Source organism: Brassica rapa, chromosome A02 (assembly GCF_000309985.2).
Source record: "Brassica rapa cultivar Chiifu-401-42 chromosome A02, CAAS_Brap_v3.01, whole genome shotgun sequence".
Lineage (NCBI taxonomy): Eukaryota > Viridiplantae > Streptophyta > Magnoliopsida > Brassicales > Brassicaceae > Brassica > Brassica rapa.
In genome coordinates, this window is record NC_024796.2 from 23,692,871 (window position 1) to 23,705,419 (window position 12,549).

The 12,549-nt window shown below is 39.2% G+C and overlaps 2 protein-coding genes across 5 annotated transcripts; both read left to right on the top strand.

The window, feature by feature from the left end:
- The first annotated feature begins 40 nt into the window (after window positions 1-40).
- Window positions 41-9,400, top strand: LOC103853833 (sister chromatid cohesion protein PDS5 homolog A). Of its 3 annotated transcripts, XM_018656712.2 has the most exons (34): window positions 47-144; window positions 178-311; window positions 959-1,162; window positions 1,248-1,429; window positions 1,589-1,715; window positions 1,821-2,039; window positions 2,196-2,412; window positions 2,486-2,631; window positions 2,722-2,867; window positions 2,959-3,108; window positions 3,201-3,249; window positions 3,348-3,539; window positions 3,624-3,806; window positions 3,934-4,088; window positions 4,178-4,304; window positions 4,384-4,533; window positions 4,645-4,704; window positions 4,814-4,950; window positions 5,036-5,153; window positions 5,252-5,386; window positions 5,475-5,671; window positions 5,753-5,906; window positions 6,061-6,207; window positions 6,362-6,448; window positions 6,533-7,069; window positions 7,153-7,251; window positions 7,345-7,424; window positions 7,633-7,684; window positions 7,768-7,851; window positions 7,954-7,991; window positions 8,088-8,153; window positions 8,283-8,413; window positions 8,600-8,943; window positions 9,036-9,400. In XM_018656712.2, exons 2-34 carry the CDS (start codon window positions 228-230, stop codon window positions 9,084-9,086), a joined length of 4,848 nt encoding a protein of 1,615 aa, XP_018512228.1. In that variant the 5' UTR covers window positions 47-144; window positions 178-227; the 3' UTR covers window positions 9,087-9,400. The 3 variants fall into 3 exon arrangements, with proteins under 3 accessions (XP_009128992.1, XP_009128993.1, XP_018512228.1); XM_009130744.3 differs by having other exon boundaries at window positions 41-311; XM_009130745.3 differs by having other exon boundaries at window positions 42-311; window positions 7,162-7,251.
- Window positions 9,401-9,659: 259 nt separating this feature from the next.
- LOC103853834 (protein C2-DOMAIN ABA-RELATED 11) lies at window positions 9,660-11,912 on the top strand. 2 transcript variants are annotated; one of them, XM_009130746.3, is made up of 4 exons: window positions 9,660-10,101; window positions 11,014-11,131; window positions 11,280-11,375; window positions 11,442-11,906. In XM_009130746.3, the coding sequence occupies exons 2-4, from the start codon at window positions 11,021-11,023 to the stop codon at window positions 11,739-11,741; spliced, it is 507 nt and encodes a 168-aa protein (XP_009128994.1). In that variant the 5' UTR covers window positions 9,660-10,101; window positions 11,014-11,020; the 3' UTR covers window positions 11,742-11,906. The 2 variants fall into 2 exon arrangements, with proteins under 2 accessions (XP_009128994.1, XP_009128995.1); XM_009130747.3 differs by lacking the exon at window positions 9,660-10,101 and adding an exon at window positions 10,193-10,369 and having other exon boundaries at window positions 11,442-11,912.
- Window positions 11,913-12,549: the final 637 nt, after the last annotated feature.

Here is a 12,549-nt window from a genome sequence, read left to right on the forward strand (position 1 = left end):
AAGGGAGGGGCATAATAATAAAAAACACGGAAAGAGATGAGGGACACAAACCCGTAAGTCAGCAAATCGGCCTGTTGTTTGGAGAGACCGCTCAGATCGGGGATGTGTTCGAAAGAGTGACTGTCTCTGAACCCAACAACACAAATAAAGAAACCCCTTTTTCGTTATTCTCCACAAATAAAGAAACCACATCCGCCGGTTAAGAGTTCTTGGTTTCTTCACTCGTGATGGCTGAGGAGCAGTTGAAGGAGTTCGGATCCAAGCTTGACCCACCTCCTTCTTCCAAAGATTCATTGCTCAAACTCTTCAAGGTCAATTTTCCCTCTCTAATTCTTCAGAAATTTAGCCTCTGGTGACTTCGTTTCAACCAAGTTTGTTTTTTTTTTTTTCGTTTGGAGGGAGTTTTCAGCTTTAAATTTCTACAAATCTGGTCGATAGAGAAAAGTTTCAGCTTTGTGTGATATCCTTTCTGGGTAATGTTTGCTAATAGAGTTAGGGTTCGCTCACCAGCCCCTTGATAGATATAAATTGATTTTGTAAAATTAGGTCACACATCAAAACTGGGTTCTTGCTCCATTCTAATTGGAAGATGCATATGAACTGTACGGCCTTTTGCTAACTAGGTTTGCAATTGTTAGAATGTCAAGTTCCTTAGGGTTGGACTGTTAATTTTCATTGCCTGGTTGTCTTGAGTTGTCTCTATGTCGGAATTGAATTGCACTGTCTGTCTTCAGTTATATTCGATAGAAGCAAGAGTTACTCTAGTTTTTAGTATGTTATGCCTTCTATTTGATTAAGATGTTTATATCTCAATCACTTTGTGGAAATGTATTTTGGATTTGATTGGTATAATTGGAGGTGAGATACTTGTCTCCTTGTCAAGTAATTCTATTTTCTTGTCCGATGCTGTTACTAATTGGTACTGATCTGTGCTAACTTGGTGTGTTGCTACATGCAGGAAGCTGCTGTTTGTCTTTCTGAGTTGGAGCAGTCTCCACCAGCGTCAGTGCTGCAGTCCATCCAGCCTTTTCTTGACGCAGTTATTAAACCTGATATTCTCAAGCATCAAGACAAGGATGTCAAGCTTCTTGTTGCCAGTTGTTTTTCTGAGATAACTCGTATCACTGCACCTGAAGCGCCTTACCATGACGACATTATGAGGGTTGGTGTTATCCTGAATTTTCTCTGGAACCGTGACTACATACTTATCCACTGCTGATTTGTTCTGTTTCTTAATCTTGTTTCAGGATATATTTCAACTGATTGTGAGTGCCTTCTCTGGGTTGGATGATGTCGGTGGACCATCATTTGGAAGGAGGGTTGTCATTCTCGAAACGGTTGCAAAATACAGGTCATGTATAGTGATGTTGGATCTGGAGTGCGATGAGCTGGTGAAAGAAGTCTTTACTACTTTTCTTGATGTTGCTAGGTGGGTCTCACTTTCATCCTAGCCTTCTTTTTAGTTTGGTTAACAATTCCTCTAATCTACATCGTCTATATCTTGGGTAGTAATACAAGCTATGAATGCATTTTATGTTTATTCTCTGGTGCCTAGTATTGACAGATTGTTTTATCTCTGTATACGCAGAGATGACCATCCGGAGGTTGTTGTCTCATCAATGCAAAATATAATGATTGTTCTCTTAGAAGAGAGTGAAGATGTGCAGGAACAGCTGCTACTAATTCTACTCTCTAAATTGGGCAGAAATAGAAATGTGAGCATTTCTGACGTCGCTGGCTGATATTATTCTAATTAAGGATTTGTTGCTGTAGCCTGTATGGAATATCAGACCGCTTATTTTCTGGATTTATGATGGCAGGACGTTAGTGACGCGGCGAGAAGACTTGCTATGAAAGTCATAGAGCAGTGTGCGCCAAAAGTTGAATCTGACATAAAGCAATTCCTTATCTCTTCATTGTCTGGAGATAGCCGGTTTTCCACCAGTCAAATTGACTGCCATGAGGTTATCTATGATTTGTACCGCTGTGCTCCTCAGTGCCTATCCGGAGTTGCACCCTACCTCACTGGAGAGCTTTTGGTATGTGTTGTTGTTTTGGTCTTCTGCCTCTATTATGGATGTCAAACACCACCATGACTCTTGAACCATGCATCAGTACTTTTGTATTTTGTTTGAAGAGTCACCTTTATCCTTTGGTTGTTTCAACTCTATAATGCGTACTATTAATGTGTACAGGCTGATGAATTGGAAACTCGTTTGAAAGTTGTCGGATTGGTTGGAGAGTTGTTTTCCTTGCCTGGACGTGCCATCTCCGAAGAGTTCAGTTCAGTTTTTGTGGAGTTTTTGAAAAGGCTGACTGATAGAGTAGTTGAAGTTAGAATGCTCATCCTTGACCATATTAAGAAGTGTTTGCTCTCAGATCCTTCGAGAGCCGAGGCTTCCCAAATTATATGTAAGTCTTTCCTTATCGTGCCATTAGTTTTAAATTAGAGCTCACTAATCTTAGTGTGTTAATCCTCTTGTAGCTGCTCTTAGTGAACGGCTCTTGGATTATGATGAGAATATCCGCAAACAAGTCGTTGCTGTTATTTGTGATGTGGCTGTGAGTGCACTGACGTCGATTCCCGTTGACACTATAAAGTTGGTTGCTGAAAGGCTCCGAGACAAAGCTGTACGTTTTATGTATCCTGTCTTGATGTCTCAGATACATGCTAATAATCAAAGACATTGGAACTTACATTTCTTTGTTTTTCTAAATCAGATACTCGTAAAAACATACACAATGGAAAGGTTGACTGAACTATACCGGGTCTATTGCTTACGGTGTACTGAAGGGAAGGTAGGCACTGGCGACTTTGAATGGATTCCTGGAAAATTTTTGAGATGTCTTTATGACAAAGATTTCAGGTATAATCTTCTTAAGTTGTTCACTTCTTTGTAGGTTGATATGAGCAGTACCTTCGGTAAATATATCCTAAATATGTTGATTGTGTTGCAGATCAGATACAATTGAATATACTCTCTCCAGTTCACTGTTTCCAAGTGATTTATCTGTTAGAGATAAAGTTAAGCATTGGATAGACATATTTTCCGGATTTGATAACGTGGAGACAAAAGCTTTTGAGAAAATACTGGAGCAAAGGCAAAGGTTTTTACTTGGCACTCAATACCTTTGCATGATCTTTATCATTCTGTTATTTCCTTTGCATGATCTTGGAAAAATTTGTTCTTGGTTTGTAGGATACAACAAGAAATGCAAAAATATTTGTCATTCAAGCAGATGCAACAGGTCTGCCTAAATGTGATTGAAGAGCTTTTTTCTGGTTGGACTTTTTTTGCTTCTTTTAATATTCACCAGCTGTAACCTTATCTTCTGTCTGAACACAGAGTGCTGATGCTCCCGAGATGCAGAAAAAGTTTCAGTTTGGATTCAGAGTTATGTCGCGTGCATTTTCTGATCCCCCAAAGGCTGAGCAGAACTTTTTGGTTCTTGATCAACTGAAAGATGCTAATATCTGGAAGATCTTGAATAATCTGCTCGATCCCAACACTGGCATAGTACAAGCGGCCAAGATTCGGGTGAGAATGGCGAGAAGTTTGCACTTACTTTTTAGGTTTACTTTGCATGACCTTATATAGTTTGCTGTTTTAATTTGTGTGCAGGATGATATGCTCAAAATACTTTCTGAAAAGCACAGTCTCTATGAATTTCTCGGCACTCTCTCCATAAAGTGTTCCTATCTCCTATTCAGTAAGGAATATGTGAAAGAGATGCTGTCAGAAGTCTCTGCTAGAAAGGCTTCTAAAGATAATTTGGGCATTCAATCCTGCATGGACTTCTTAGGGGTAATTACTTACCTGACATCGTTTAATCCTCTAGCTTTCCGTCAGGAGTTTTTCTATCTCATGCTCATGTACTTGGTTTCTTTACTACAAAATTAACGTTACTGATGCTTGTGCATTGATATTGTAGCTTCTCGCAAGTTACTGTCCATCACTGTTTGACGGAGCTGAAGAAAAACTGATAAGTTTCCTTAAATATGATGATGAAACTATAAAGGAAGGCACTCTTAAAATTCTGGCGAAGGCAGGTGGTACTATTCGGGAGAATCTCATTGTGTTATCGAGGTGAAAGACTATCTCCTTCGATATATATAACATTACCAAACATGACTTTGTTCCCTGCTTTTTCTGATTTGTAATGCTTCCATTTATAGTTCGGTGGACCTGTTGCTGGAGAGGATCTGTGTAGAAGGTAACCGTAAGCAGGCCAAGTATGCTGTGCAAGCACTAGCATCAATAACAAAGGATGATGGCTTGAAGGCGCTATCGGTTCTATACAAGGTGACAGTTCTTCATTGATACTAAGATATTGTTGATATAATCACCATGTGAAAATCCTGATTTAATACTTGATTTGTAGGGACTCGTGGACATGCTGGACGACAAGAGGCATCAGCCAGCTGTTCTACAGAGTCTTGGATGTATAGCACAGATTGCGATGCCAGTCTTTGAGACTAGAGAAACTGAAATCGTTGAGTTTATTAGAAGCAAAATCCTCAAAAGCGAAAGTGTATGGATTACTAATGTTTTATATTCTGCAAAAGTTCACTCGCTACCTGTCGTTAATTTGTTTCCCAGTTTTCTTTTTCATTTATTAGAAGAAACTTAAACCCCTTTGCAGGAAGCAGTAGATGACGAGAAGTTATCCTGGGATGACAAAAGTGAAATTTGTCAACTGAAGGTTGGTATATTAATTATAGTTTAAAATAGTTCTTTGCCGCACATTAGTTGATAAAGTACTCTATTGTCCAATTAATTTCAAAATTCTTTTTTCTTATTTTGTAATATAGATATATGGAATCAAGACATTGGTTAAGAGCTACTTGCCGCTCAAGGATGCTCATCTTCGCACGGGTGTTGATGACCTTCTTGGATTACTGAAAAACATTCTTTCCTTTGGGGAAGTATCTGAAGAGATAGACTCAAGGTTGGTAAACATTAATGCCAAACATTCTAAGATGTTTGTTTTTCTCTTTAAAAACTGAAGGCACTCATGCTCAACCTCTCCACAGCGTTGTTGACAAAGCCCATATGAAACTAGCTGCTGCAAAGGCAGTCCTCCGCCTTTCTAGACACTGGGACGATAAGATACCGATTGATATCTTCCATTTAACACTAAAAACCCCTGAGGTACCTTCCTTCGTTTTTGTCTTCTATTCGCACCTTCCAGCCTAGCCTACTTTTGATCTTGGTTCTGTTTTAACATTTCTGATAACCCTCTCCTGTAGATATCATTTCCTATGGCTAAGAAAATATTCCTTGGGAAAGTTCACCAGTATATAAAGGATCGAGTTTTGGAGACAAAGTATGTCTGTTCATTCTTATTCGACATCACTGGATCAAATGTACTGGTGTCAGAGGAGGTATGCCATCTCCCTTTACTTGAAAACATATACGATCTTTTCTGACAATGTTATCTAGCTAAACTATTCGTCGGGATTGGCATTACAGGAGAAACAGAACCTGGCTGATATCATTCAACATTCTTACCAAACAAAAGTGCGGAAAGTCTCTGCTCAGACTGATGCAAATTCGGTTTCTCCATACCCTCATAGTATCCTACCTTACCTGTTTCACGCACTTGCGCATCATTCTTGTCCTGACGTCGAAAAATGCAAAGATGTGAAGGAATATGAAATGATATATCGGTAATTTTTCGGTTTTACCTACTACTTTTCTGTTTCTTTACTGTAATATGTATACTTACTATTTCCAATCGTTTATTTCAGCCAATTATACTTGATCATTTCTCTGTTACTGCATAAAGAGGAAGAAGGGAAGGCTGAAGATACTGACAAAGAACAGGAGTGCGTTCCCACCATTATCTCTATCTTCAATAGTATAAAACAGTCAGAAGATGTCACTGATGCAACAAAGTCAAAGGTTTGTTAAAGGTTTCCTTGAGCTTGTTCTGTTAAACAGCCATGTCATGACTATATTTTATAATCATTGTAAGCATGTGGATATGTGTAGCCATTTTAATTGGCCCTATCATGGTGCCATTGGAGATGACATTCTCATAATTTTATATTTACAGAACTCACATGCGATCTGTGAGCTCGGGCTGTCAGTAATCAATCAGTTAACTCAGAAAGAGCCTGATCTAAAAGGGGAGTTCACGCCTGTATCGCTGCCTCCAACACTTTACAAACCTTCTGAAAAAACTGAAGGTGACAACCCTCGGGTAAGAAGCCAAACTTGTTCATGTTTCTGGATATTTGAATGATGAGCTTGGCAATCTGAGCTGTATAGCGTCTTTGCTTTTGTATTTACTCTTGTTAACCTCTTATTTTTGTCCTGGTTTGCGTTTGCTAACCCATAACATTTTGTTTCAACAGGTTGGTGAAGAGAAATTGTGGCTAGCTGATGAAACTGTCTTGGCACACTTCAGTTCTCTCAAGTTGGACGGTCATGCTGATTCATCTGTATGTTATCCAACCTTAAAACCTGAGTAGCAATATTCAGTGATTTCTATATTTAAAAAAAAAAAAAATATTTCCTTGGTTCAGGTGATACCTCAAACTTCAGAGCACGAGGGTATGAATGATGAGGAAAGTGATGACAATGAAATTCCTCTGGGTAAAATATTAGAGCGATTGAGAGCTCAGAGAACCAAGAGTAGAGAGGGGGAAAAGAACAAATCTGTTCCAGCTGAAGATGAGAGCGGTAAAACTGATGTCGACGTTTTGAAAATGGTGAGGGAGATAAATCTGGACCACTTGCGCACGGTGGATAAATTTGAGTCCAGTAATGGACACACACATTCCCCTGGCAAGAGATCAAACACAGGTGAAACGGATCAGAAGGCTACCAAAAGGAGTGCTGGGGATGGAACATCAGTAGTTTCAGTCCCTAAACGCCGGAGATCTTCTTCTGGCCATAGTCCTTTCAAGTTCTCAAATAGTGGCTCTAAAAAAGAGTTGCATGAAGAGAGAGATATGGACTCGAATGATGAAAATTCAAACCGGGAAAAGAGATTGTCTTCCCGAACGAAAAAGAAAATCTTCTCAGAAAATCATAGTGAAGATGGCAACTGCAGTGATAGGGTAAAAATCATCTACAGGATCAAAACGCTTATTGCATTGTACTTCTAGTCCAGTTAATTATTATGCTATTTTTTTCTTTTAAGCGGAAGCAGAGTAGGTCAGCAGAAAGTGGCGATAGATTGAAGTCTTCCTCTGGATCAATGCAGAAGCGGAAAAGAAAAGGCGTCACAGGACTGGCTAAGGTGCTGAGCTTTACCTACCATTGATGTTTAACAGTGTCACTTTTCTAAATAATGGTTTAAATTATTTATAGCCTTACCTGATTTCTTGTGCAGTGCTCTACGGAAGAAAAGAAAATGGTCACTGATGAGCTAATCGGTTGCAAAATAGATGTTTGGTGGCCTGTGGATAAGCGGTAAGCATTTTTCTGAGTACTTTTGCTTGAACTGATAGTGTGTGAAAGTGATATCATTATGAAGTTATATTACTCTGACAGCGAAGATACATTCTTAAACACATTTTCTTACTCTGAACCCATCTGATGCAATCATTTATTTACATCAAAATGTGATATTACTTTTTGAGTTTGTCTCACCAAAAATTGCACCTTGGTGAATGAATAGGTTTTATGAAGGCACGGTAAAATCTTATGATTCGACGAAACAGAAGCATGTGGTAAGCTTTCAGCAATCTGATTCTTGTCTTTTTTCTTGCGTTAGTTGGTCGATCCAACTTTGTACTCTATCTTGTGATATCAGATACTCTATGAGGATGGAGATGTTGAAGTCCTTCGCCTCGATAAAGAACGATGGGAGCTCGTAGACTCGGGAAAGCCCACAAAGGTTCTAACATTTCCTGCTTTTTGGGCTCTGTTGTCAATCCATCTTCACTACTTCTGCTCGTCTACTTAATTAATATCCTTACACTGTTTTTACATTCTGCAGAAGACCAAGACATCAAAGCGAAGTTCTAATAAGAAAGGGTAAGACATACTCTTCATTTTAGGATGACGTTTCTTCTTGTAGTCCATTCAATCTCGTTTTGTTCAGCAATCTTGTTTTTTGTTTGTTTCTTTTAGATCTTCTGGAAGTAAGCATAAGAATTCAGATGCCTTGCGAAGGGATGAAGACCCTATTCCTACTACGTAAGTGAAATGTTGTCATTATAAGTCTAGATGCGAGCTCATTCTTCTCCTGTTTGGTTATATTTTTGCGTTTGTCTTTGTGTTTGTGTTAATCCTTTTTTTTTTCTTTTTTTTTTCCTGACTGTCTAGGCCAAAAGGGAAAAGAACCCCAAAGAAATACACAAGGCATAAGCACCCGGAAGGAACACCAGGAAGTCCCTCTTTAGAACATGAGAAACTAGAGAGCAGAACCAAGAAAAACCGATCTGCTGCCATTCCAGGTAAGCTCCATTTGACTTTACTTCTTCCAATATTATGTCCAATTTTGTTTGTTCCCCACAGTTTCTAAATTCTTTCAACTTATGCGCTTTCATGCACGTATACATACGGAAACAGTGTTAGATGATCTTATTGCACAATGCAATTTTTTGTTTGTTTCTGATTCATGGTTTATTGGAATAATTCAGTCGGTGTAGTTGCTGAAGAAACAAATGAAAAGAATGTGGAATCAACCACAGAGCTGATGACAGAGGACCAGGAATATGGTAAGGAGGCGGCTGGCGAAGAGAAATCAGAGTCCGAAGGAAAGTTGTTGAAAGAAGGCGAGGATGATGATGAGGAGGAAATTGATTTAAAGGAGGCAAAAGCAGAGTCGAGTGGAAACCCCGAGGGGAAAGAAACTGATGTTGACAACTCAGATTCTGAGAAGAAACAAGAAAACGATGATATGGAGACAGAAGCTGAAGCTGAAGATGATGCGGAGGATGCTGATGCTGATGCTGATGCTGATGCTTCTGACAATGAGACTCTTGTAGCCTACCTTTCTCTTAAAACTAACAGGTAGCCTACCTTTCCCCATATAACAGAGTTCTTATGTGTATTGTTTTTTTAATGCATGTGCAGGGAGCGTGGAGAAGCAAAGTGGCTAAGTCAAGCTCCAAGAAAGCAGCATAGGTGTGATGTGTCCTATGCCATTATGTAGAAGAAATACAGGGAATAGAATTTGCGGTGTTTGTCCCCAAGTATTGGTGGTTACTGCATTGATGTGGTGTATATGTGAGATTTGTAGGGTTAGTGATACATACTTGTTCTAACCACCATGATGGAATGAATGAATAATAGGCAAAATACCAGCTCCTCTTAGACACTTTTATGTGCTCATGTATTGTAGTATCTATATGTGTGTGTTTATTTGTAGGGTTGTTTCATTGTTTTCTGTAATACTTGACCACTCCCTTATTACATTCCTAAACCCCAAAGTGCTCTCCCTTTTGAACTCTTAACTACTTGGCCACTTTCTTCTTCTACCTCTCCACTATTGTTGGTCCTAAGATCATCTTTATGTCTACTCTGATTTATCATTTCAGGTTTCGCTTTCTTTTTCAAAATGTGAGTATTAGACAAGTAACAGTTTTACATGATGTAAAGAACGGACACAATTAGAAAGGAGGAGCTTCTTTTGCACTTAAGAATGAAAAAGAAAGTTATGCTGATACCCCCTGGGCCCTCACTGTGTGTTGGAGCTCTACAGATTAGACTGAGTCAAAGCGTGTCAGAGACCATTCCTGGTTCAAGCAGATAAGCAATTTTATTAAAAAAAGTTGGTTTTACTTTTACCCATACCTTGAACGTTGAACACAAAAAGAACTTACGGTTATAATTAATTTATAATGATAATTATGTTCACCTAATATCTGCAGTAATTAATTGAACTAGCTACGTTCTCCAAAAATCAAAACTTTATGTTCACGCTTTTTGGTCAAACATTCTTTAGCAACTTTGAGACTCGAGACCATCGAACTTGTCTTTATGACACAGCATCCATCTCTTTTCATTTAATAAACAAAAACAAATGTTTCTGTAATTTACATCCTCCCTCCTCTCAGCTCCATATCTACAAAGCAAACTAGAGAAGCTGCGTTAATCTCAAGAAGAGCAAGGAACCCTCCTTTTGTTTCTTTCCAAACTGGTAAGTTTGTTCTCGTAATCTTGCGTCTCTTGGCTGTTAAAAAGCTGTGTGTCTTTGTCCTTTACCGTTTCATATATACAGTAAGTTTGCAACTTTCTCAGTGAAACTTCCTTTTCAGTTAGTACTATTCTTCGCTGCTTCACTCATTCTTTAGGCTTCCATTTTCTTTTACTTTCTTTTGGTTTGGTAGACTCGAGTTTCTGTTTACAAAGTTTGAGCCTTTGTTAATCCTCTGTGTGTTCTTGATCAAGTTCTGGTTGCGATCTAGGTATCTATCTTCCTCTTGCATACTCACTAGATAGATACGTCGGTTGATTATCAGCATTTGATCTCTCTTGGTTGCTTGACATCCACTATTGTTGTTTATAGACCAAAGTGTGAATCTTTCTATTTCTCTCCTAGAGTTTGTCTTTGTGTATCAAGAAGCTGAACCAACGGAGTGATGTTTTAATGTTTCCTTGGGAGTTTATTTCGGATTACTCGTGATTCTGGTTGTCATATTCAATTGATTATGGCCCTGTTCGTTTTGTAAACTGGATGAGAATTCCAGACGCGGCATCCGCACGCAGTAATTGGATACAGCAATCAGATGTTGTTCGTTCGCGATTCTGGAAATTTTGGATATTTGGATGAGCTTGCTGTAGTTGGAAGCGTTCAAACATCTCATCCAGAAATCTCAAAAAATCCGGATGAGTTTTCAAAATTAATCTGGATGCCGCGTCCAACTTAAACTCCTATTTCGCGCCAAACGAACATCGGTCCGCGTCTGCGTCTGGATACCGCGTCCAGTTTACGAAACGAACAAGGCCTATCTAATAAAGACAATTGCTTTATCTCTGTTTTGTCACGAGTGTGTATATAAGTGTGTGAAAATGCTTAGTTCTTCTAATGCTGGTAGCTTGTGTTTGTAAGGTCTGAGATGGTCGAGCCACTAGGACAGCTCCAGGTGACTGTGATTAGAGGAAAGAAACTGGCGATCCGAGACTTCAAGTCAAGTGATCCTTACGTGATAGTCAAGTTGGGAAATGAGGTAAGTTTTGTGATTATAACCATATTCAATGCTCACTGTCCTTAGTGGTTACAACTACAGTTTATTTTTCAGAAGTGTGACATTGTTTTACTTTATGTTGCTGCCATTAGCTGATCTGATGTTGTTTTGCTGTCTTGAAAAAAACCAGACAGCCAAGACCAAAGTGATCAACAATTGCTTGAACCCTGTGTGGGATGAGGAACTGAGCTTTACACTCAAAGATCCTGCAGCAGTTCTCTCATTGGTATATGCTTCATTATTTTCCTTTTGTTACCCATCATAATGATGATGATGTTGATGTGGTTTTCAGGAAGTGTTTGACAAAGATAGGTTCAAGGCAGATGACAAGATGGGTCATGCCACTCTCAGCCTTCAACCACTCATCTCAGTAGCCAGACTAAGGCATATAGTGCACGTCTCCTCTGGCGAGACAACGCTTAGGAAAGTGTTACCGGATTCAGACAACTGCTTATCTCGTGAGAGCACAATCAGTTGCATAGACGGAGAGGTGGTGCAGAGCGTGTGGCTGAAGCTGTGCGCTGTTGAATCGGGTGAGATTGAGTTGAAGATCAAGCTGATTGATCCTCCTGGTGGAACAAAGGATCATTAGGGATTAATAAATGCAGATGTGTTGTGGTATGTTAGTTTGTAGCAAGCAATCCCTTTGTATTAGTTAAATTGCAACATGTATGGTCTTTTGTGAAACAGCTTTTAAGACCTTTGTGCCTTGTGGTAACTCACCAGCTAATAAATCTTGTCACCTTGTTTAGCAATCTATGAATACATTAGACAACTTCATTGTCTGAATGGTAACTAGAGGAAAAAACTAACATCAATAGCCTATTCTCACATTTCTTCTTAACAAAATCTTCCAAAGAAAGGGACAAAATCAATCAAGCAAACTGACATTGATCTGACGTGTAACACTTGTTCTTTTATCTCTATTTTAGCTGTACACACATCACTGCTTTTACTTCAGCTGTAATGCTAGCAAGGCTCAAAGCATCCAGCTCGGTTTGAATGATGTTGTTGTGGCTGGTGGAAATGGAGAGTATGTCAAACGTCCCAAAGTACCTCCCTGACGGCAGGTACGTTATGAGACAGTTTCCCTGCTGTCTTTTTCATCTTTAAAAGCTTATGGTTTCCTCTGATTTCTGTGAGCAGTAGGGGTTCGCGATTAGGCCATGATGCTGTTGTTGACGGTATGATGAAAGATGGACTTTGGAATGGGAGTTTGTGGTGAAATACAGTACCGTATTACAAGAGAAGAACAGGTCGCTCCTCATCTTTCATCCTTGATCCGGTATATACCTCTCCTTTTCCTTGCAGTGTGGGATTGTGATGGAATATAATAAATTCAAACACTCATATTGTAGAAGTTTCTTCTGGAAGAGGGAAGCCTTCCGTACTTGTTGACA